Genomic DNA, 25,355 nt, shown 5'->3' on the forward strand with positions numbered 1-25,355 from the left:
TGGGGCTGCTTGTCAGCCTGCCAAACTTTGCTAACCAATCTTAGTGTGAAAGCAGCTGTGACAGGCAGCAACAGAAAATCTGGTGTCAAATTAATTAGCTGGAAGGGACCCAGCCAAACGCTGGTACTGTGGCTCACAACCACTGGATGAGTCAATTCTCACCCTCCTCAGTATTGCAGATGCTGGGCTGGGTGCAGAGCCCAATTTCCCAAAGGAGCCCATGACAGCAAGCTCCAACAAGACAATCTGAAGATGAGGCATTTCTTCTAGAGTTGGATTTGGGGTTTTTTTCTACACTGGAAGGGAATTTGTGTCTCAGTGACATCTCCCTCCAGACTTGAAAGAGTTTTCTTTTTTTTTCCCCCAAAACAATGGCAGCAAAATGGCACCATTGGTTTTACAACTTTTTTTGTTCTTCCCAGAGAAATGAATTTCTATGGTTGGAGAATTTTAAAAGTGCTGACGGAATCTGGCAGGGGTAACTAAACACACATGAGGAAGGGAAGGAAGGGAAGCCTTTCAGTTACCATGGCAGTATGTTTCCATGGAAGCCAAATTTGAAGCCTGTTGCTGCCACCGGAGTGGCCCTAAGAAAATTATTAGTTTTGAAAATTAACAAAGCTACGCAGTACCTTGAAAGCCAGCCCACCCACAGCCCTCCAAATAACAAAGGCATCTTTGCATCCCTGACAAAGGACTCAGTAAACATGTGGGGAAGGAAGAGAGAGCAGAAAAAACACTACACAATGAAAAACGGGAGCTTCCTTTTATGCAACCAACAATGCAGAAACCACACTGGTAAGCACAAGGCTGAGTGCACTTTGTGAAATATTGCACATAAAGGTCAGCAAAATCCTACAGAAAATCCTGTCACTGGCTCCTGAGGGGACTCCTTTGACACTAGAGCTGCTTGGTTGTCATTTGTTTGAAATTATTTCCCTATAAATCATGCCCTAAGTTTGCTCACCCAGCTCCCAGAAAAACCTTGGGGATGGAAAGCAAAATTTTCTTGGTGTGTTGCCTAATCAATATTAAAGATCAGCTTAGCTGCTCTGATGCTCTCCTTACTGGTCAGAATAACTTTTTGAATTCTTGAAAGTCACCTTGTGCCTTCCCAACCCAGTTTCCACACAAGAAGACACTTTTCCATCATTTTTCAGAAGCCAGGGAGCCCGCACAAGCTGCCTGGTGTAGTTTATCAGATGTAACTGAAAAAACATGGCACAGATTCAGCCCTTCCCAAAGGGAAGGCACTGGGATTCAGTGATGAAGCACTCCTGTTCCACGGGCTGCCAAACAAAGATTCACAGGCAACACAAGCAGACCCAGCACGACCTCAAAAGCACAGATCAGAGTCCCTGATTTAGTGACCTTCCACCTGGAAGCAAGAACCTCTTCCTCACCTGACATGAAAAGAGCATTGTGAAAACCTTCCAAATGAGGCCCTCTGGGGATAACTCACCTGAAGAGAGCTGAACTCTCAGAGAAAGGTAAAGATCAGAGGGGAAGAGGCACCTGTTGGATCATCAGCTGAATCTGACTCCTCATTTCAAGGCAAAGAAAGATCCAAGACCTGCCCTACTGAAGCATCACTCCTGTACCCCTGCCAAAAGACCTCCTGTGCTCTCTGCTACCTCTCTTGTCCAGGAGGAAAAGAGAAGGAGAAGCAGATAATTTTAAAGCACAGTTCAACTAAAAGCATTTCCTTCGAAAGAAAGGCAAGTACAAACAAAGGGCCTGGCACCTGGTTTGGGATTCCTGCTCTGCTCAGATGTCACTCAGGGCATGAGCTGCACAGAGCACTGGGAGTGCTGCATCCCAGCCTTTCCCACCCAGGAGTTACAGACCTCCAAAGAAACTGAAAAATGACTCTGCAAGAGGCACCCAGAACTAGACTACACATGAGAGCAGAACAATTTGCTTAAGTTAACACTCTTCCCTGCTTGGGGTGCTCTTCTCAGTTCCCAAAAAGAAATCTGAGACCACAGACTGATAAATAAACGAGAGCAGAACAATTGGCTTAAGTTAACACCTCTTCCCTGCTTGGGGTGCTTTTCTCAGTTCCCAAAAAGAAATCTGAGACCACAGACTGATAAATAAAATAAATCAATAGAAGAGGGAGGTATGCCTAGTCCTCAGAGACTTCAGCTGTCTTAAATCCAGTGTCACACAAAGAAGTAATTCTCTTTTCTGTGTCACCAAAAATAAAGAGGGGGAAAAAACCCACAAAGAACTGCCAAATGTGTTAAATATATAACTTAGAGCATTTTAATTTAAAAAAGCAAAATACATTTCATCATTCATCAGCTGGCACGATGTATAAAAAATTTTAAATAGCAACTTTAATATTAGTCACAAAATACAGCATGTTTTATAAAAATAGCTATATGCACTGATATTACTGATAATGTAAAACCACTCTGAATAGGCCATGCAAAGACATTCAGCTTTGACCTTTCAACTTCCAAGTGCTTGTTGCATCCGCTACTTTATTCCTCCTCAGTCTGCTTGGGAGGGTTTTGTACTGGCACCTCCTCCTTCCTCCCTGCACACAAAGCCCTGGAAAAAGGTTTCAAAAAGGGCTGACAAGTTAAGGTGCATCAAGGGCATCTCAATGGCCCAATTTTCACAGCTTATGTTTCACAAAGTGCTCAACATCTGTGTCCTTCTTCATGGACCTCCCTTTGGTCACTTAAAATCTTCAGCTTTTCAGCCAAAACCCTTCCAAATTATTCTTGGCTCTGTTGCACCACAGTATTGAAACTGAAACCAAAATCTAGACAGACACAGCCTGAGTTTACTACAGGAGGCAGAATTCTGTGGCTGCAGCACCATTTTTGTACAGCTGTACTCTGCTTGTGGCATTTCTAAATTATTCACACACCAAAATTCACTGATGTCTGTCTGTTCACATTAGGAAGTCCAGGCAGGACACACAAAAGGTCATGGAGAAATACAATTTTACAGAAAGGAAGGTTTAGCTGAGGATAACATTGGTATAGTAAAACCCCACATTAGTATTAAAAAGCCTAACAGTAAATATAAACTGTTACATAAACAGTCTGTTACACTGCAGTTATCAGATTTAAAAATGTAACTGTTCCAAGGGGACATAATGGACATTAAATTCCAGAAAATTAAAAAACAGATGGTATGGACTACACTAGAGTTAAGGGCAAAGATATGTCAGACAAAAACCCCACCCCTCCCAGTTTTCACTCCACGTGCTGACACACAAATTATCAACAAGATAAAAAAGCTGCAGAGCTTTCTCCATCTCTAGAAATAGGAGCACCTTTACAGTACCATCTCATTCCATATCAGCCCAATGAATGCAATGGAGACAGAGATCCTCCCAGTCATCACCTTCATTCCTGAGTCTACAGAAAGAGAGGAGGGCACTGCTGGCTGAGAACAATCCCTACTGCTGGCAATAACTGCAGCACCTTCAAAATGGGCCACCAAGGAGAGCAGCCACCAGCAGGGAGAGGCTTGATGCTCTGCCTGGCAAAGTGTGGGCTTTTCCTGATGTATTCAAGTTTGCATTTAAATCTGTGCTCTTTTAAGAAGAAAATGAGGAAAACTTAGTGATTTATCACCTCAGATAATAATACAGCAGCAAACTCATCTTCTGCAGTTAAAAAAAAAAAAAAGTTGAATTATCTTAATGCACTAAATCTGACAGGCAAAAAACATTCCCATAAAAGCTGTCCCCTTTAAGTTACAAGTCACATCACAAGAGCAAGCTCCTAATCAAAGTGTCGGAAGCAGAGCAGCTTTTATCAGCGCTGAAAACCCAAATAAGAACACAGACTCCTCCTGCCCCCAACACAGCAGCGAAGAACTTCAGAAGGCTTTGTGGGGAACTGGCTGGAAGTCGCTGGTTTTGGTGGCGTGTGCCATGGCCCTGCGGCGGGCCAGGCGGGATTTGGAGGGAGGGGACAGCCTCATGGAGCACACGGTGTGCGCGGCGCTCTCCTGCTCGGCGCTCAGCTCGCTCTCGTGCTGGGACAGCTGCCGGTTCAGGGCGATGGCCTCGGCAGCAAACAGCGTCAGGTCCTTGGTGCTGCTGTTCCTGGCCAGGGCAAGAAAAGGAGGAAGCAGTTTCAGCACAGGCACTTCACCCACTTGCCCTCAAAGCAGAATATCTATTTTCAGGCGTGTTTATTTCTTCTACCAAATCATTGAGACAGCAGGCAAAATGACCAGTAAATATTTGCATTTATCCTCACTCAGAGGACCAGCAATGCATGACAAAAGCACTTTGGTATTTTGGAAACAGCCACAGTTCTACTCCTCCTTCTGCCAAGGACTTCTGATTATAAACCCAGGAAGCCAACTCAGATGTCATCCTTAATTTCTATCTGCTCTCAAAGGATGGACATATGGGGCCATTCTGCTGTCCTTCTCCAGAGAACTGCAGTCCCACTATAACTGCACCTGTGGCTTAAGGAAATGCTTTTCTGATGGGAGAACCACCTGAAATCACCAGCAGCAGACACAGAAACAGATGTGTGACTCAGGCTCTCTGGCATACAGAATGTCCCATCAAATCACCTCCAATGAGGCTTGTCCTGCTCACAGTAAATGGATATTGTGAGTGCCACCAACTACAAGGAAATTCAGATGCAAGTCTGTGTTTATGATGATTATTCACCCATCAGAAAGCAGTCTCTTTGGGTAACACACGCCTTTATGTTTTTTCTGCCCCTCCTGGGCAGCAAGCTGACAAAACCATCATTATTTCCTGTCTAAGATGAACACTGCACTGCAGGAATTCCCTCTAATGCATTTCCCACAAACAAGCAAGATTAGATCATAAAGAAAATTCAGAGCTTTAATATTTCTGATGTTCTTAACAAAATTAGTGTGGCACATTTATGAAGCTCCATTCTCACCCAGGGATGTTACCTCCTAATTTGTCAACTCCTTTCTCCCACCCATTCTTTCAGGAATTATTTTTGGCCCAGTTTACAGATGTTTAGAAAACAAACCCTACCTTTGAAGAACTTGAGGGGTGGGCAATCCCCTTTCAGGAGCCTGCTAGAAGAAGCATTGAAGAGAAGTTAGTTACATATTAGCAGCTGGGAACCAAGCTTTCCCAAGAGTGACAAAAAACAAGTGATTCCCCCAAATCTTTACAGATATTGTAAATAAACTAATTCACTGTGAGCAAAGCATATTTCATAATCTGTCTCCCCTCACAAGAAGATTTCACAGCCTGCAGGTAAAAGACTACAGCTTTGGAAGCTCTCCAGAGGGTCTATTCCTTCTTTCCTGAACAGAGAACTGAAACATAAGAGGACACTGCTGTTCTTTTATAACCATATTTACCAGCATTCGGCATTACTATATTAGCACAATAATTTGTGTACTGCAGTACTTGCTATTCACAAGAAAGCCATTTAAAATGCACAAAGCAATAATTAAACAAAACAAAACAAACATTTAAAGGCTGACATATTCATCCAAATATTTACCACGCAGAAAAAATAAAGCCACTGTGTATCATTTAATTAATCAAGATACAAGCAGTGAAACACACAAGGACTCAAATAAAAAGTTCAGAGACAGGGAACAGCTTATTTGTCACTCTGGAAGAAGAATAACTCTTTATATAAAGGGGGATACATACTCCTTGAACCCATGAATGTTGCAAAACTTGAGCAGCACTAAGTCGTTCTTTGGCATCACAAACCAGAAGCTTTGAGATGAGATCTTTGGCCTCAGAGGAAATATGTGACCAGTCCTTGTCAGGAAATTCATATTTGCCTTCCTGAATGCTCTCAAAAAGCTTGTTCTGGTAAAGGAAAAATTATTCAATTGAAATACACTGCAACCAGAAGGTTTCTCAGGTGAGACTTCCCACTCACTTTTATCCACCTAATGTGGAGGGCAACAACTGAAACCATCCAGTCAATGGAGAGTGACAGGCAGCTCCACAGAGTGGCTCAGTGCAGCCCTAAGTTGGACACAACACACTGTCTGCTGAAAACACTTCCCCCCACCCCTAAGAGGGCAGCTAATATACTCCATTTTTAGAAAATAAATTCAGACCCTGCATGGCAACCATTTTTCCAGAGTGAGGAAGAGGGTGAGGAGAAGCTCTGAGATCTCACAACAGGAGGAAGGAGAGGCAGCTGCCCAACCTTACTTTAGAAACTGGTATCACTCAATTTGTATACTGCCACCCTCACTTCTCAGTGACAGCTCATCCTCCCAGCTACCTGCCAGCATCAGGCACAGCTCCCCACTGCTGACACTGCAGCAAGTTCTACACCCAAAGCCCAGGGGAGTGTCCCCACACACCCAGGACATGCACACTCACCTGGCAAACCCTGCAGACTTCTCCTCTGTCCCAGCCACAGTCCGTGCCACAGTTGCCCACGAAAGGGGGGTAACCACTGAGCATGATGTACAGAATCACCCCCAGGCTCCACAGGTCACACCTCTTGTCATAGAACGTGGCCTCCTCCATGAAGACTTCCACCACTTCAGGTGCCATGTATTCTGCAGAGCCACACTAAGAAACCAAATTCCATCAAGTTTTCAAAGGGAGAGTCATATCAAAACAAGAACAAGGTTTATAATTTTCCACTCTACACCAAGTGGCTTGGTGGAAAAGCAGAAATTAGGCATCAGTGAATACTGAAGTTCCTACAGTTCTTTAGCAGCACCACAAGCTGTTCTACATGGCTGTGAACCTTTAATCCAAGGTCAAAATATTAATTTACACCTTTCAGGTTTTTAAATCTTATCCATTAGTTATCAGACAAGCGTATCAGAGGAATAGATTTCTGTAAGACTTCTGCAACACTGTCAGATTTTTCTTTCACATTAACTGGCAAAAGCACAGGACTGTAGCTTTTCAAACTAATGTGTATTATAAAGCTACACACTGATTACAGAGCTTGCATTCTCCTTAGCTCATTGGCTTGGCTACAGAACCAAAACATGGGGAAATGAACACAAAACTAAGGTTCAAAGTCTGTCCATAAGCACACAAAAATGGGCACAAAAAGTTCCCCCATTTGATTGTGTAATAGATAAGCAGTACCAATGTGTCACACGCTGGCCAACAGGAGAATTAACACTGAGCTCCTGTGCTTTTGTGTATTTGTTCTGTGACTGGAAAAGCAAGACAGCATTTAACACACATACACACATACTGCCCAGCACTGGGTGTAGTGGCAGTAAGCTCTTTGGAAGGTCTTCTCTGGATATAATAAAAATTGGTTTATAGTAGAGCAAAGAAAGCACAAAGCCACAACAGGGCTCTCACCGGCGTTGTTAACTCGGGAGTAGTTATCGGAGTACACGCACTGTTCAGCTTCACCCCACTGCCAAGATCAAAGTCACATATTTTTACTGGTGATATCTAAAAAATATAAGACGTTGGGAAGACTTGGATTAATGCAAAATTTATGAACATGTATATATGTGAAGTAGAAAACCCCAGGACAGAACACAAATCCCCAGTGAGACCCAGTCCCTTATAGCCACCTTCTACTCCTGGCATTCACCTGCCCCAGCTGCACCCACACCACCTGCACCTGATCCTGCTGCATTATTCTTTTATTTGGTTAGGCAAGTGCCAGTACACATCAGGGCACTTTGAAAACTGGTCATATAATGTGACCAGCTGGCCTCTAAATGCTGCTTGTCTATCTGGGTACTGGCTCAGAACAGATGAGGCACCAGGGTGTCACTGCTGTCCCTCTACAAGGCCAGTTGGCTTTTTATCTCTTAGCCAGATGTTCACATTTTCACAGCTCAAAGAAGAATTTAGTCCCTTCTAAGCTTCAGTTCTGTTAAATTTAGTTGAAGTTCACTAATGGGTTCAAAAGTTTTCAAGAAGAGAAAAAACACAAGGACTGTTTTTGGGAACAAAGTTTAAAAAATTCAGTTTGGAAAGTTAAGAGACCAGAGCAGCACCTTTTCTGGAGATTCACACAGGATGTTTTCAGGCTTCAGGTCCCTGTGAGCAATACCTAAACAGAGAGTACAAATGTTCATTAGAAAGGATACTCTGCTGTTTTATTTCTCATGGCTTCTCTTTATTAGAAGGTTGCCTGGGAAATATTCTAGGTCTGAGCCTGCTACACACGCCTGCCCCTCTTAAATATAATAATTTAATTGTAAAGTGCAACTGTTAAATGTCACTGTTGCATCCTGCTATACCTTTATCATCCTTAACTGTAAGAGAGTCTGTCAAGCAAGTAAGAACCTAACATCAGAACATTCTGTTAGCCCAAATTAATTATGTTCCTTAAAACCAGCTTATTGAGATGACTGACGTGTAGGAAAGTTTAATTCTTTACACAGCTTAATGAAATTATTTTTATGCCTTTTACGTGAAGTTGTTCTTTCCAGATGGATCAACTGGCTTGCTGAACTCCTACCAGCACAGACAGTACTTGAGGCCCTCTCCCCTGCAAAAAATCCCCCAACTCCCAGATGAAAATATCCCTTTCAGGTATACACTCATTGCTGAAGCAAATGAAAAATTAAAGTTTCAGTTACAGATGCAGAAGAAAAGCTAAAGGAAAACAACCAAAGGGCTTTTTCATTTTACTCCTATCAGAACAGGCAAACCTAACAGGGAAGCACAAAGTTATCTGTGTAATCCACATGCAAGGTGGTCCTCTGTTGTCAAAGAAATTCTTCAAATGCTTAAAACCACAATTTCTGGAAGTTCTTTGTTTAATATGATCAAACTCAAATGGAAGGTAGAAAATGAGAGGCAAAAAAAAAATCAAATCAAATTAGCAACTTGTCTGTAATTTAACTGCAGTCTAGTCCTGATTTAGAAACTTACACTCCAAGAACACCTTCTATTACTTCAGAGTACAGGAAGGAAAATTCCCCCAAACTCTAGGCAAGGGAGCTCTTAATGTAATTTCTTCAGCACACTCCACAAGATGTGGCTTAAAATATAACAGCAGAGCCCCAATCCAAAGGAATCAGTGTTCATAGTGACACAGTGCACATGGCTTTGGCACAAAAGATGGCACAATGAACCCACTGAGATGGCCTGTGGTGACATTTACAACAAGGCTGACCAAACTCCCAGGGGTTGGCTTGGCCCACAATGGGAAAGCCAACAGTGCCTTTGTGTTATTGTGTGAATTCAAATGTCTGATTATGTAACATTTGATTTTGCAGTTGCACAGAGCACTGACAAAACAACTGCCTTTAAACACCTCTCCAGTAGATTATTAGCAATAAAGCACACACATCCCAAGTGGGTGTAAGGCAGGATTATCATCCAGCTGAGTTTTAAACTACTCCTGTCAAAAGAATTAGTTGTCCTCATTCAAATTTTTTTAAAAGCATTTAGCTATAGGACTTCACCATTAAGCTGTGCAATAAAACTGCTTTAATTTCCTGTTTACTTTAGTGTTCTGTACCCTACTTACTAATTATTTTAATGTCACACGGAAGAACCATAAAGAGAACAATAAAATGAAAAGGGGATGTAGCTGATTCTGCAAGCTATATCCCTGCTGTCCCAGCTCACAGCAAACAACAAGAAAGCAGAGTGCTGCTCTACAGCTATTTCAATCAATCACCCTCCTCTTGTTTGGGAAAAGGGGAATTAAAACTAAAAGCTGAGAGAGAACTACAGAAAGGTATTAGCTCAGTTGATGTTAAACCTCTTGAGTGGAGTACCTGGACTTGCAGCTGTTAAGAAATCCACTGTAGCCCTGCACACCAAAAAATATTTTCCCACATATTCAGCCTAAGCTCCCTGCTTCTTATATGTCCCACATGTCAAAATCTTCTAAAGACTGATATTCAAGAAGCATATTCTCTGAAGGTTTAATGTTGAATTATCACATAGGCTGTGAAGATTACAAAAACCTCTTGATCCAAACTAAGTTTGGTTTCACATTCAAATTAACATTTTGCAACAGTCACAGTATGTGACAAGATCCACATTCATCAGGTTTACCCCTTTTACTCCAAGCATTGATACAATTTTCTTTTTAATGGGTTCAATTTGTTGAGGTACCAGTGCTGTGATTCCAACTCAGCATATAAACGGTTCTGTGACTTGAAAGTACAGACTACTACTAAACATTTATTGATCCAGGGCCAGTACTAAGCAATTTAGGCAGCAAAAGCAAATCTGCTGAGATCTACCAGGCTAATCAGAATGGCAAAAAGGAAAGAAAAAATGTATCAAAATAAATAACCTATAAACAGTCTTCAATTACATGTCATCCTATTCAGAGCTAGTCACTGTAACAGTAACTGAAGCTGCAAGGCCTGTTAATCACAACATAGGAAAAACTTCTTAAGTACCCATCATATTCAGCCCAAAAATATACTCTGGGATGACCATAATGCACAGAAATTTTTGAATTTAAACCAAAGTATTCCCAAGTCAAAATAGCAGCAGAAAGACGCTAATGTAAAAAAAAAATCTCTATAAACATAACTGCTTTAAATCTAAGCAAATTCCAAAGGAATTGAGGACACCTTCAAATACAGACCACGGTTCACTTAGGTCTCTCAATTTAACAGTGAGAGTCTAAATGTGGGGGGCCAGAAGCTACTGCAAACCAACAGGTCTTGTGATCAGCAGAAATTCTGAGTAATTACAAAGAAGTAATTACTTCTGTTGACCTGAAAGACGAGGAAATTAAAATTTTATTAGATTCCTTTCAAGTAACCTTTATATGGTGGCTTGTGTAACAGGAACAAATAGACTCAACCCTAATGTAATTCTCTCTGGATGCTGATTCAAGTTTTCTTCTTGGAAAGCCTGTACCATCTTAACACTCCCAATTACTGAAAATACTACAGTATGAAAAAAGCATCATAGAGGAAAACAGCTTAAGTCATGTGGCATTGCTGTAAATGGGAACACTAGCAAAAGCTGGCTACTTAGAGATAAATGAGTGTACAGTATTAACTAGTAAAAATGGAGGCAACCCTCTCCCACCTTTTGTATGAAGAAAGTCCAGAGCAGAGGCAATGTCTCTCACCACTTTGCTTGCTTCTCGTTCATTGAAGTGCTTCCTCTTTTGTATATGGGCCAGGATTGAACCTGTCAGGGTAACAGGTGAAAGGGAAAACCTCAGTATGAATGCTGAACTAGTTCCAAGCATCATGAATCCATAATCTCATTTTCATACTTTATAGCAGCCTTTCACAGCAGGCAACTTCTGTGGAGCAAAGAGGGGAATGACTAAGAAGAAAAGGCACAACTGAGCAGCTTCACCACTTAAGTGTGCTAGAACATAATTTTCCAACAGTGCAGCTGTCTAGTTTAAGCACAGCATGAAAGGCAATCACTTTTTACTGCCCCAGGACATGACTGGCCTGTTTTCCACACACTGGGACAGTAGACATTTGCCAATAGTACCAGTAAAACTCAAATATCAGCTAAGGAGATCCATAAACACTTCAGCAAAAACCAACCTACCCCAGGTCATGGGTAATCATACTCAAACTCTCCTCATTTTCCCTGTCACCACTGAAACCCTGCACTGAAAGTCACAGATACATGTTTTGTGCCTCAACACCATCAAAGTAAAAAGAGATTTGACCTTTAAATACACATCAAACTCCCCACAGGCATCAAGGCAAGGCTTCTGAAGTGACTTAAGGCAAAATTTGCCCAGGGATATAAAATTTGACAAAATACCTCTAAATTAAAACATATTGAAGGACTGGCAGCTTGCAGGCAGAGCCTCACTGGTATCCCTTTAACAAAGAATAAAGGGAGGTTTGATTCCTCCTTTTCTTAAAGTGAATTCAATCAAGCATTTCAAAAGATTAAAAATGTCTTTAAAAAATCATGTAGTCCACAGAGATCCCAGCTCCCTAAGGAGCCTTACTATTGCCTTGTATTTTCATATTCAGAGAGGTGTATTTGTAAAAGCAACCAGGCAAAGAAATTCAAGAAGTAAGTACCATTTGTTATTAGCCCCAGTACACTCAGCATTTTGTATCTCAGGTGATTTCACTTTTCTTCTTTAGTTCTAAATGTGGAAGGAAATCTCCTATAGGGTAATTCCTATTCTAGTACCATCACTGCCACTCCTTCACAGTGAGCATTCAGAGAGCAAAGAGGGCATTCAAAAAGAAGAGAGATATGCTCAGATATGCACAGCCAAGCTGGGTCAGCTGGGTGGAGGAAGGCCACTTTGGACCAGGCTATCAGATTTCAAACACAGACATTTTCCCTTGCCAAAACCAACACCGCCTAGTTTGCTACAGATTTCTTGAGTGCACAGAGTTCAAAGGGGTTTCCTGGTGTAGTTTTTCTTTGCACCTTTAGAAAGCAGTAGAAGTTCTTCAATGTTTCCAGCCCTGTGGAAAAGACCCCACACTTTGCAGGAAACAACACTGAGCCAACTGAAGTGCTCATTTCACTCAGCAGGTTTATGTGAAATTACCTTTCTGAATAGAGCTGATGTTCAAACTCTCTCAGATAAGAATTATATCAATATCAATAAAAACACACTTTACTGACTTTATATTCAGCCCACGTAGAGAATTCTCATGAAGAAACAATAGCAGGGCACTAGTTGTTCCTACCTCTCCAGTACTCAGAGAGAAAGCATCATACAGCACCTCTCAAAATGCATTTCAGAGGGGAAAAAAAGAGAGGAAAAAACTCTTAAATCATGCCAGTTCAATCTAATCAGCTCAATTATAAAATGCTGTCAGACAAGGATACTAAAGGGACTCTGGACACCACAGTGAACTGAAAACAGATAAAACAGGAGCAGAGCTCCTTCAATTACCACAGCTACTGGAAGGCAAAGTTGAAAATGGAAAGCCCAAATTATGCTCCAACACTGTAAGTAAGAGCAGCCTCTGAGACTGGAGTTACTGAAGTAAGACTTGCATTGAAGATTAATGTTCTCATTCTTGCCAGCCTTGCCACTCACATCAGAATCTGCAGTGCATCAGATCTGACTCTAATTCCCATTCTTTGTGCTCAAACCACATACCTAACCCTTTAAATACCTATTTTTTTAAAAGAGAAAACTAGCCTCATCCCTAGCTGAGCCTGTAAAATCAGTAGCTAAGAGGGGACTAGCACTATTATCCTCTCAGCAGCCATGCAGGTACACTGACAACCACAGACTCACAAAGGAGAGTGTTAACTAACGGAAGAATGTGGAGATGAAAAAAAACCACAAATGCAGATTCATCTCAATCAGGCCCCATTACAGCTAATTTGTCAGAGACATCTGTGCATTACGAAAAGTGTTATGGGAAAATACAATAAAAGTATGCATAATTTTGAGAAAAGTTAAACAAAAGCTTTTACTCAAGAAATATACACATCCCTCTCCTTCAAAAATAGTTCTGCATCTATGCAGAAAGAATTTTTATTTCTTGCACATACATTTTTCTCCTGGAAGCCTTGTTGACCAGAGACAATAAATGACGTTCTCTGGGCAGCAGGACAGTCCAGATGCTCACTTTTCCTTTGAAGGGCCGACCATACTAACTTCTGGTTTTGCACAGCCATGCAATTAGCATGTACTGTAATAATACTCCATGCAGACAAATGTGAGAAAGCTGCAGCAAGCACTTGATGGACTTTCTCATTCCCCAGGTGAGTGGGAAGTGCTGGAGCCCAGTGACCACTCAGGCTCACTTGATGGGCTCTCAAACACCCACAAGCACAACTGGGTCTCCATAACAGCAGCCCCAGGCACAGGCAAGATGATTTTCATAACAGATTCCATGAGTTCCAGGCAATGAAGACAATCCTACATCAAGGGAAAACTCTGCCAGAGTACACAGATGCTGCACTAAATTCTCAAGCATTTAAAATAGCTCTTCAATTACTACTTTAAAACAGAGGCAAATAGGAGCCAAAATGATTCAATGAGCAAAGGCACAGTTTCTGCACAGTACCTCCTCGCAGCTTCTCAAAGACCAGGTAGTACCTTGTGTCATCTTCAAAAAATTCTATCAACTCCAAAATGTTCCTTTAAAAAAAGAAACAAAAAAGAAGGGAATAAAAGAAACAAGCATGGCATGTACACACAGCAATGAAGAGTTTCAGCATGGATAACCAGGAAGTGCCAGAAGTAACCAAAAACACAAGTTCTAGTTAAACAAGTTGCTTTGGTTGCCTGTGGCATTGAAACCACATTTCCAACTCCCACTGAAATTTAAGCACGGGAAACAAGCCAAACATCACACTCAGATGAGACTGTGAGAGCTCTGCTACTGCTCAATTGACAGGAAGATAACTGGTAGTAGGTTGTTTTTAATAATTTAAAACACTGCATTTGTGCTGAAGGCAGAAATAAAGAAAAAATAATTAAACTGGCATTCTTCCTCTCTGGAAATCACAAAGCAGAACACAGAGGGCTCAAAGGAGACAGGCATCTGTCAACAAGATATTAAATCCAGCTCCTTAGTTGCCATTTTTAGACAACTCCTGTTTAGCTCATGTAAATTCTTTGCAGCACAAATACCCCAGGTTGCTTTGAGAATGTCAAACATGTAAGTCAAAATTTTTTATATTTAATGGTACACCCAATCCTGAAAATTCTGCATGTGGTCATGTAAGTTTTTCATCACTTGTGCACTGGATGACCATTTACTCTTAACCACACAAAAGAAGAAAGACATGGTCTACTCCAAAAAGCCCATGAGTTTGGTAAACAAGTTGGTTTCAAAATTATTCCTGTATGTTATATTAAGTATTTGTTTGAAAAATCCAATATAAGTTGCACAATTGTAATATAGATACCATCTGTTGTATATTATATACATTCTAGATTAACAGAGACATCTAAAAGTAGCTTCAGAACTGCCTCAAATCCATCACAAAATGCCCAGAGCATGCTGCCAGTGCCTGCACAGCTTTTCTTCCTCTTCAGTCATGAGTAGCAGCTTTACAGTTGCCTCATCCTGTGGCTGCATGAAGTCAGCACCCAACCAAATGAGAACTTTTTGCTGATCTAAGAGTTCCAGTGCAAAAGCAGGAAGGCTGACACAAGGAGGAAAGGGAAAGGAATGGTAAGATTTCCTTTCCACAGCAGCTGGTATCATGTCAGCTTTTGCTGATGGTGAAATCACAGGGGAGAGTGTCAAAATATTAATTTCTCATCTGGACAAAAGCCATGCATCACTGAAGCACAATCAAGCTACATTGACCTGGCTGCTAACTGAGTCATGTAACTATTAATCTGTAAATAGTTCCCCTAAATTTCACAGGTAAAGAAGGGGAAATTCTTAATCTGAATAAGTCAAGTCTAGATTTCAAAGTAGTTTTGAGGAGACTACTGCAAAGCTTCTAACTTGTCACACACAAAAATTTGAAAACAAATAATCAAAACACTTTAAATAAACAAAGACAAGACCATACTTACTTGTTACCCTGGCACTGGTACAGAGTTTCTATCTCACGAAAAACCCGACTCCGACTATGCCCAGCATTTTTTTCAATGATCTGTGAAAAAGAGTTTTAAGAACTCATATTGGAAAAATCACTGCAGGATCCATGCATACAGGTCTGGAATTAGGTAACTGTTGCGAGGTTTGAACTAGGGCATGCCCACTGGAGAAAAACACTCCACCTTTGTTTGTTTATTCAATTTCTCATCTGGCATTTGTTTACAAATGGCAGTGTCAGCAGAGCTCTAGAAGGCATTCAGAGGACAAGAGAAATTAGGGCAGGAAGAGAAGAAAGGAACTAAGCCCACATGTTACACAGCCAGTGACCAGTTACCACGAGTTTTTCTTGCATCATTTTAACTTTGCAATGTGCAGAACAGGATATCCTCTTGAGTTCTACCGAGAATAGATTTGAGTCACATAACACACTGAACAGTCAAAAAGAACAGATTTGTCATTAGAGGCATTTAAGCAACAAGTACCAAATTCAACACAAAACTAAAGTTCATAGTGTAAACTTTATGGAGACCCAATAATGGAAAAAGAAAACATACATTCAATCTCAGAGTCATCAGAAGTCACTTTCCTTCACACCATCCTCAGGCTGAAAGGAGGACAAGAGGCTGAGCCTGAATAATTTGCTGCATAAAGTGAAAGCTCATGACATTACCAAGACATCACCACCATTTGTATCCAGGACTGCTTTCTTATTTCTGCAGGCTGAGCTCTCTAGTGCAGAACAGGCAACCATTCACCAGAACTACACAGGTCTCTGCATCTGATCACACCAAATTCCTAATGCAGAGCTTTGTTTATTTCAACCTTTAAACTTCAATAATTTTACAAAGTACAGAAAAAAATTCCAGCATCTATAGAGCTACATTTTTTAGGGGGCTTGAAATTTTGTGCCTATTTTTGAACAGAATCAAACACAAAGCTTCCCTATTGCTGTTTTTGTGTTTGCAATTAAATGGGAGACTTGGGATAACAACAAATTTGTAAATGGGCTTTTCAGTGATATTACAAAAAGAAGATTGGCCTCTATCAAAAAATAAAGACAGCTTGACATGAACCATTGGCAGCACCTGATGCTCTCTGAACAGCACCCAAAAGCTTGCACTATTTGGAAGGCCGTGCTCTATAATGACTCAGCCTCTTCTTTCATAAGAGGAGACAAAGGTAGACTAAACTAAAGCAGGGCATGAGAGGAAAGCTTGCCCTGAGATCCAATCACAGTGATTTACTGTTTGTGATTTCTATCTGCAGCTGATACACCAGTTCACTCCGGAGGCACAACACTTAAGATGACAGGTTTTTCTCAAGTTATAAAACAAGCTCATTTCAAGCATCAAAAATTTCCTAGAAGGATTTGCTATTACCCACTCTACTGCAGGTTTTCCCTGAGATATTCAGAGGGAGAAGACACATCACAGACAGAAGTGATGCTGCTTTTACTCCCTACTTACTTTGACTGCATATTCTTTCCCAGTTTGGAGACTGACAGCACCCTGAACTTTAGCATATGCTCCCTCACCAAGCAGCTCAGCAGTCAGCTTGTACAAGTCTGCCAAAGAAATCCAGAAGAAAGGACACATCCATCAGAGTGAATTTTGAAAGCGAAAGTTATTTTAATGAATAACACTAAGACAAGCTCTTTATCTGATAAGCATCTCTCACATTTATGCAGTATTAAAGCAGACATGCCAGTCTTAACTACACTTCCTTTTTCATCTCCCTCTTTCAAGTTCCAGAAAAATTAAGAAGTAAACTTTATTACAGCATCAAAATTGCTGAGACATAAAACATTTCTAGTGTGAACAAATGTGTAACCTCTAGAATCTCAGTCACTGTACCTGTCTTCATGTAAAACTCAGAAACCTTTTTTCAGGTGGAAGACAATTAATTCTTTGATCAGAAAATGCCTACCATACACAATCTCCTTGCAGACATGGTGTTTTAAGTATAACAAACTTGAAAATTTAAACCTAGAACGCTACTATCATTTTTATTTGAAATGTACCTTCCATTGCTACTTGCCCACTAAGAAGTTTTATACTGCTCAGTTTTCTTACCGAACTATATTTTACTTACAAAACTTCATAGTATTTGTGCACACATTCAATAAAAACATTTTTACATCAGCACTGTTCCTACTAAAAAAATGCCATGTTTAGCCAAGAAAACAGAAAAACAGCAGAGGCAAAGCAGACTGTAACAATTAAAAGCTTTTATATTGTCACCAACCTTCAAACTTCCCAGGGACCTGATCTGTGGCTCTGGTTCTTTTCTTCTTTTTCCTTTTCCCACTGTCTGCTATGGGGACAGGCTGGCTGCTGACCATCTCTGTGTGGCAGAATAGAGAGATTACTTTATAACCAATTACTTCAGGAGAAAATGCACATGCTCTTGTGGGTTTATGTTCTTATCTATCCAAAAGTTTCTCTGCTTTTCTTCATCACAGGCTGCCACCTCTTTTCCAAATATCAGAGGAAACCTAAAAAGGTAATTCAGGTGCCAATTAATAGTTCAGGGGGTTGATAAATAAATGTAAAAAGAGGAGGGAGCAATAATGCATCTATACTGAATCCTTATCTCACAGCAGAGTAAGACAAAGCACAGAAATAACCCACACGAGAACACGTGCCCTGATACCAAACAGGACTTGCAGCCCTCACAAGGGCACTCCTCTGAGCTATTCTGCTCTTTTACAGAGATTTTTTTTTTCAAATCAGCTCAAGGAAATGAGCCTCCAAAACAGCAAGAAGGTGTGGGGAAGTTTCAAATCACTCAGTGAAACAAAGCAACCACAGGAGTTAAGGTATCACAGGAGCAATCTAGGTTAGTTGATGCTGCCAAAAGGCCATAATGAAAACCATTTCTCACAGAACCATAATGTACCTTTCTAAACCACAGATCAGTGGGTAATTTATGCTCCAAAGCAAGAAGAGTTTATGGCATTTATATTTTTCCCCTACCTTACTAGCTGCAGATCCTACAAGAGCTTAGTCCGAGGTAACAATTCACTGATGCAACATAATACAGCAGAAAAAAGCACCTGCACATTGTTATTGAAGGCCTAAATAAAAACATGGCCATATTGGTACAGCTAACCTATCTCCAAAAAGTTAAATGATTCCACACTGAGGTTCTAGGCAGGACCACTTCACACCATCACATCCAGCTAAGTTTGCCTCAACAGTTTAAAATCTCAGCTGAAAATCTTCAAGGCAGTACCAAAGTGCACTTAAGACATTTTTACAGACACGAGAATTCTGAGTAAATTCACTTTTAGTCATCTTGTACTACAGAAAAAGCTAAATCAATAGAAATAGTGTAATTATGAGAAGGCTGGTAATGAAAGAGCAAGTCCCAAAAACTTCTGTCAATTCTCTTTTGACAGAGATGTGATGAGCAGTTTTTCTGCCTTTCACTGTTTCTTAAGTACTCAAAACATGGGAGAAGGTCCAAGGCAGAAAATATTCCACAACAATCTATCAATACATGAAGTACTTTTTCTTTGCTTCATTACATTTTTCTTGTTCTTATCTGTCAGCAATAGCTACTGTGAGTGTCACTTAGAACCCACATGTCTGAAAATTCAGGATAGGTGTTATTTTGAAAGTCCTTTCTCCTTAACAACTTAGTGAAACACTTAAACATACATCACTCAAAGCCTCAAAACAAGAGTAAATCCTCATTTTCAAGTCTTAGGCAGAATGTGTTCAGAAATCATCACGATGGATGTTCTATGTGACTTCTTAAATACAGTAATATAAAGCACACTTTACCAGTTTCTGAAGAAACACCTCCCTTTTAACTCAAACTGACACACACAGAGCTTCAAATTTTAACACAAAAAGAAGGTGAACCTTTGGCAACAAATTCCAGCTCTCCTCTTTTTCAATTCTACCTGCATCAGGAGTTATTCAGAACTGGGACTGAAATGGCACATGTGAAGCTGCTCAGAGATAGGGCTGCTCAATTTCCACAAGGTACCAAACAAGAAACTTTAATGACCTCACCTTCTACAAGCCAGAGCTAGACAGATTCTATTCCATTTTAAATATCACAACTTCAGATCTTGAAACTAAAAATCTAGCTTTGACTAAAAATCTAAAAATACTAGCTTTAACTAAAATACTAGCTTTGACTAGAAATCAGCAAAAACTCCAGAATACGAATCCTGTCACTCAGCACAACTGACAGATTCACAACCAGCTCCTGCACCCTACCAGCTGGCTCTGATATTTACAGTCAGCTGTTTATTAACTCACTACATTATTTCAATTCCCTTTAGTCTGACTCTATTCCTAAATTACAGAGAATTGCTTCCCTGAAAACAGGAAGTTCACTAGTTATGTATACAGAAACCAAATTGCTGAAAAGTTGAGATTTTTAGCCTATAGTCTTGACTAAATTTGCCATCACACTAAAGCATGAAACTTTAGCTGTATTAGATTCTTATTACTGCTCTGGTCTGCTATTTCACATCATTGTGAAGCTCACTTCTGTCAACACAGCTCATCCTTTAAAGACATCACAGCTTCACTCCCATTACTCATTTATTATAATGAATTATAATAATTATATACTTAATAACAGCTGGTACTACAAGAAAATGCCTTTAGTGGACACATCAGGTCCAAGGTGAGGGTCTTCAAATTCTGATCTGTCCTTCACCAGTCAGGTCAGGATTATTACCCACAGGGTAATGTTACCAGTAAAATCCACACTGTTAGTAAAATGAGAGCAAGTTTCTGTCTTAGCTGCAGTTTTGTTGAAGCCCTGAATTTTATTACCATCATCATAACTCAGTGTTTTTCCCCTACCTTACTAGCTGCAGATATTACAAGAGCTTAGTCAGAGGTAACAATTCACTGATGCAACATAATACAGCAGAAAAAATGACCTGCTCATTGTTATTGAAGGCCTAAATAAAAACATATTTGTACAGCTAACCTATCTCCAAAAAGTTAAATGATTCCACACTGAGGCTCTAGGCAGGAGCACTTCACACCAATCACATCCAGCTAGGTTTGCCTCAATAGTTTAAAATCTCAGCTGAAAATCTTCAAGGCAGTAGCAAAGTGCACTTAAGACATTTCACAGCCATGTAAAATACATGGTAAAATACAGCAGTATTTAACACACATACTACTCAGAGCCTGTGTGGGAAGGTAGTTACAGCCTTTCTCTTTTGCTGTAAAGAAAACTTGCAAACAAAGCCAAGAGAAGAAAGGGAACAATTACCACAAGTTTCACTTCATTCAGACCTTAAGTCATCTTTCATCTTGCTTCCTAACACTCCATATATGAACATGCCAAAATCCACTACCCAGACCTAACTCCCCTTTCATTTTAATCTGCTTCCCAAAGGAAGGAAGAGTGTATTTGGAAAACAAGTGTGTAATAGGAAGCACTTGGTGAACACAGAAGAGGTGCCTTTTTCTACTATGAACAAAATACCTTGTTTGTGCTTTTGAACTCAGTGGAAGAAAGCAGAGCCCAGGTACACCACCTGCTCCAAAACTGGGTCCTGCTTGAGCCAAGCTTGTTCTGGAGCTGAAAAGAAACACAATCACATTACCACTCAGAAATCATGAAAATGTTTTTTGTTTTTCTACACTTTTAGGTAGTGCCCAGATCCTAAAGACATTGCAAGAACCTGTTGTGCTGGGCTTCACGTGAACACACAGCAAAAGCACACCCCTACAATTTCACTGGAACAAAATGAAAACAGACTTCAGTCCAGTTTTCCTCCCAGCTCAGTGTCTCACACTGCTCCTGGCCCCTTCCTCCTCCATCCACATGGATTGCTATAGATGTGGCTCATAATGAAACTGGACACACTCAGCAGGTGCTGATTCTGCAAAAACCATCTAGTTGCAGGAAGCTCAGAACAACCCAAGCTGCCTTTATAAAGCAGCTACATAGTGATTAATTGTGTTCATAATGTTACACATCAAGAGATACAATTTGAAGAGGAAGAATGTGCAACGATGTACGACAGTCCTGTGTCAAATCAGATTATTTTATACTCGTTCTGTATTAAGTATATTAATTTTAAATTGTAAGAAGTAAATACTCTTGATTTTTGCACTGGTTTTCCACAATTCATTCTTGGCTGTCAGAGTTACCTTCTCATTCCACCTACAGTACAACTTTTAGTTTCATTTAATCTGAGTTATCCATGAAGGGAGAGGAACTTAAAAACATTCCATCATCTTCTCAATAATATACAAGAGCATTAACATTTCCAAATGAACACCCGAAAGTTCACAGGAAGTCCAAGCAATCCAATTTCATGAAAGAGCAAGTCTGACAAAAATTATTGATCCAGCCTTATCACAGCATTACTGTAACAACCCACAGTGCCACAGCTGACACCACCTGCCTGAAACCCTTCATACTGGGGAAAAGGTTACAGCAACCTTTCTCTTTCTGTCCGTGCTTCCCCCTGCCATTCCCTCTGTCACATTTCCAGAAGATCAGTGCCACATCATCTCCTGCTAGAGCAATTTGCAGAGCAAACTTTCAGCTAACACTTCCCTTGCAAACTAAGAGGGGTTTTCTAAGGTTCCCAGTCAAACCCTCCAGCAACGGGTGGACCTCACTTTCAGGACAGCACATCACGTTATTTCAGATAGATTCCTCCCATCCCAATTTCTTACTTCACCAGGATTCCTGCTGGGGAAGCAGGGAGAGCCTTGATGGAGAGGACAGCACACAGTCTCCTTTCCCTCTCATGTTGGAGGAACAGCATATTTTGACACACATATTGTAAACATGAGACTTGCTGAAACCAGCCTGTGTTTCCCCAGGCACACCTGCATCTCTTTAAAAGCATTAGTTATCATTCAGAATGCCAGCCAAAGAACTCTTATCATCCCCACTGGAAGACAAAGGCAAACAAGACAAGTGTCCTGATCCAGATAAGACGGAACAGCCAAGGAGAACATCTTAGACTGAGCGTGGCTTAAAAACACTGTAATCTTTTTAATTTCTTGTTCAAGGACAACGTGTCTCCAAGGCAGCCACACGGATGGGAGGATCTAACAGGGCTAACAAATAACTGTGAATGGTGAGCTCTGTTGGCACACACACTGGTTATTGCACCGAAGAACCTCCTCTGTCCTTCCACAGCCAGCAGAACAGGCAAACAGAATATTTACTGCTACTGACCACTGGCAGACAGCTCATGTTTAAGACTTGCCATCACAGGGCAGCAAGAACTTAGCAGCAAAGTTACTTTAAACTCCATCACACACATTCTAAATGAGAAAACTCCTAGCAGTAGTGTGTTGACTCAACTACTTAAAGGTTCTCCAACCCCTCGAGCACTTTTAAATTAAGGAGATATCCAATGTAAGTAGGCTCTGAGGGCCCCTTACTAAACAGCAAGCTGTTTACTCTCTTCTGCATCAAATGGTGAACAACTCTCAGAAGACTATCTCTGCATCAGCAAGTAGTTCCTCTAATCCCCCTCAGCTCCCTTGTTAGTGTAAACCAAGGAGAAAAACTTCTTCAAAGACAACTTTTCTTTTCATACAGATACAAGATAAACATTTCCTGCTCTTGTTCCACACCCCATAAATGATCAATCAGATAATCACATTTGTCACTGGAAAAAAAGGCTACACAACATACACCTACACCAGCAAGCAGCCTTGTTTGGAGAAGCTAATCTAACTTAATGTTTTTCTAAACCTTGAAGCAAGACTGATTTTTTCTTTATTTTCCCTCTCTGTGCTTTCAACTCCAAAATTAAGTCATTAAACTCCACTGCATTGTCACATTTGATGTCACATAAGATTTGTACCAGTGTCCTAACATTTGTTACCAGGAAGGTACTAGGAGAGAGGACATTCCTCACAGCAGTAAATACTTTTTTTGAATGCATTACAGAGTACTGGTACCATGAAATAATGTCACAGAAGCATTTTGATTGAAAAAGACCTTTAAAGAACCAAGAAAGTTTCAAATTCACAAGGCACTCCACTTTACCTGGAAGGCTGCCAATACAAAACACCTTTAGAACTGAAGTGAAAGAGGTTCAGCTCTGCAGGAGTGTTTTGCCTTGCTTCCATCCAGCACCTGGGAGGCATGAAGAGGAGCTCTGTTTAGGGAAAAAAAAATTTTAAAAAAGGCAAACAACAGTTCTTAGAAGTTATCAGAACATACAACAATCTTCCCAAGCCCAGTTGTGAGTCGTAACATTGTACGACAGAAGCTTTTAGAAGAGGTTGGCTTGTAAAGGGGAAAAAAAAAAAAAAAAAAAAAGGCAGTGGCTTATTTCCCAACAAATCTGACACTTCACAGACAAGTGCCAGCGGTGTCAGGGAATGGGCTGGTTTTTGGCTATCACGAGTCCTGCTGATGCCAGCACCCGAGCTGTCACCCAGCGCTGTCCCGCTGCTTCACTCGCCTCAGAAGGTCACCCTGCTCGAACTAACGCCACAAAGTACATATTAGGCAGATTTTCAGTGTTCCTTGGGGTTCACAGCTCTCGTTTTACGCCAGAGGAAAAACACAGGCACGAGAAGATTTCCCGTGATCACACCAGAAGTTGGTTCGCTCGCCTTTGCCTGTTTTCCACTCCAGCAATGTCCTCAACAGAAAGCAGCTGCCGTAGCAGAGTACACACTTACCACTCTTTATTGAAAAACGCACTAGGTATGAAACCCATCACTTTAAACCTTCGGGGAACAGACTTCCAGCTCCAGACACGAGGAAACTCCCGCATTCCCTGGGAAGGGCCCCAGAGCCAGAGCTGCCGGCCGGAGGGCTGAGCCACCCTCCAGCCGCCCCGAGCAGCCGGGGCTGCCGCCGTTCCCGCGTCCGAGCGCTCAGCCGGGCGAGCCGCAGGAGCTGCTGCGGGCACGGACCGAGCCCCTGGGGCCTCCCCTCCCTCGCCTCCCCTCAGCTGGCCGGGCCGGGAAGGGCCATGACCGCAGCCCCCCGCCCTCACCTCCATGGCGGCCGCGGGTCCCTCCTCGGCGGGCGGCACCGCCCGGAGCCCGGAGCAGCGGCGGGAGCGCGCCTGCGCGCGGCGCCGCCCCCCGCGCGCCCCCTCACGGGAGCGGGGACGCGCCCCTGTGAGGGGACGGAGCGGGGAGCGGAACATCAACGGGGCACAGCGGGGAATGGAACATCAACGGGGCACAGCGGAGAGCTGGCCCTGCTCCCCGGGCTGGCTGGCTGCTTGCCGTCCTCTCCTTCCCCCCATATCACAGAATCGCTTCGGCCGGAGAACCGAAGATCCTTGAGGCCGGTCTATGGGCGAACACCGCTGTGTCCAGCGGGTGCCGCCTCCCATCTTTCCTTAAACACCTCACCGTCTTTCCTTAAACACCTCACCGTCCTGCCTTAAGCACCTTCAGACAGGACGGACTAAGGACGGAAAGGAAAAGTAACACAACAACCAAGAGCTTGGATAAAGCTAGGGAGGCACAGCATGGAAACGCTGCTGTTGGACAGAGTCCAAAGGACTCCGAGAAGGAGGTGCTGAAAAGCTCCTCTTCACCAGCTCTGTATCCCACCCTCACTTGCTCCCATCCCTTTTGGGATAATCAAAGTCCTTCTGCATTTTTTCTACTCTTCCCTGAATAATTTAGATGCAGCCTATTTTTCTCCAGCTAATTCCTTACCTCTCCCCAAGTGATCTCTTTTTATATTACCAGTGAAACATATGTTCCCTTTGTGTCCAATACAGCTATAGAAAAGAGACTGCAGTGTAACAGCAGTGAAGGAAAGACAAACATGCCTCTCAAATACTTTAAAAAGATTTTTTAGCAACGATTGAATTAGGCTTTTAATCTGTCAGTTTTATCCCTTTTTTAGGTTGGTTTTATTGCCAGAAAATATATTTGATTGGAAAAACAATCAGGTTTTCTTCTCAGCAGAGCCACAAGGCACCTGCCTTGTACAATAGCTCCAAGAGAAAAAATAATAGCAGAAACCTTACTTTGGAG

The 25,355-nt window shown here is 41.6% G+C and overlaps 1 protein-coding gene across 4 annotated transcripts; it reads right to left on the bottom strand.

Moving 5' to 3' along the window:
- Positions 1 to 2,241: 2,241 nt before the first annotated feature.
- MKNK1 (MAPK interacting serine/threonine kinase 1) lies at positions 2,242 to 24,444 on the bottom strand. Of its 4 annotated transcripts, none has more exons than XM_039711516.1 (14): positions 24,353 to 24,444; positions 23,389 to 23,500; positions 20,851 to 20,946; positions 17,629 to 17,727; positions 16,851 to 16,948; positions 15,360 to 15,439; positions 13,891 to 13,964; positions 10,952 to 11,056; positions 7,936 to 7,991; positions 7,283 to 7,378; positions 6,329 to 6,523; positions 5,636 to 5,800; positions 5,000 to 5,040; positions 2,242 to 4,075 (listed from the first exon to the last, which is right to left on the bottom strand). In XM_039711516.1, the coding sequence occupies exons 4-14, from the start codon at positions 17,723 to 17,725 to the stop codon at positions 3,847 to 3,849; spliced, it is 1,236 nt and encodes a 411-aa protein (XP_039567450.1). In that variant the 5' UTR covers positions 17,726 to 17,727; positions 20,851 to 20,946; positions 23,389 to 23,500; positions 24,353 to 24,444; the 3' UTR covers positions 2,242 to 3,846. The 4 variants fall into 4 exon arrangements, with proteins under 4 accessions (XP_039567450.1, XP_039567448.1, XP_039567449.1 ...); XM_039711514.1 differs by having other exon boundaries at positions 5,000 to 5,043; XM_039711515.1 differs by lacking the exon at positions 20,851 to 20,946 and having other exon boundaries at positions 5,000 to 5,043.
- Positions 24,445 to 25,355: the final 911 nt, after the last annotated feature.

The sequence above is a fragment of the Passer montanus genome, unplaced genomic scaffold, assembly GCF_014805655.1.
Source record: "Passer montanus isolate IOZ18808 unplaced genomic scaffold, ASM1480565v1 scaffold25, whole genome shotgun sequence".
Taxonomy (NCBI): domain Eukaryota; kingdom Metazoa; phylum Chordata; class Aves; order Passeriformes; family Passeridae; genus Passer; species Passer montanus.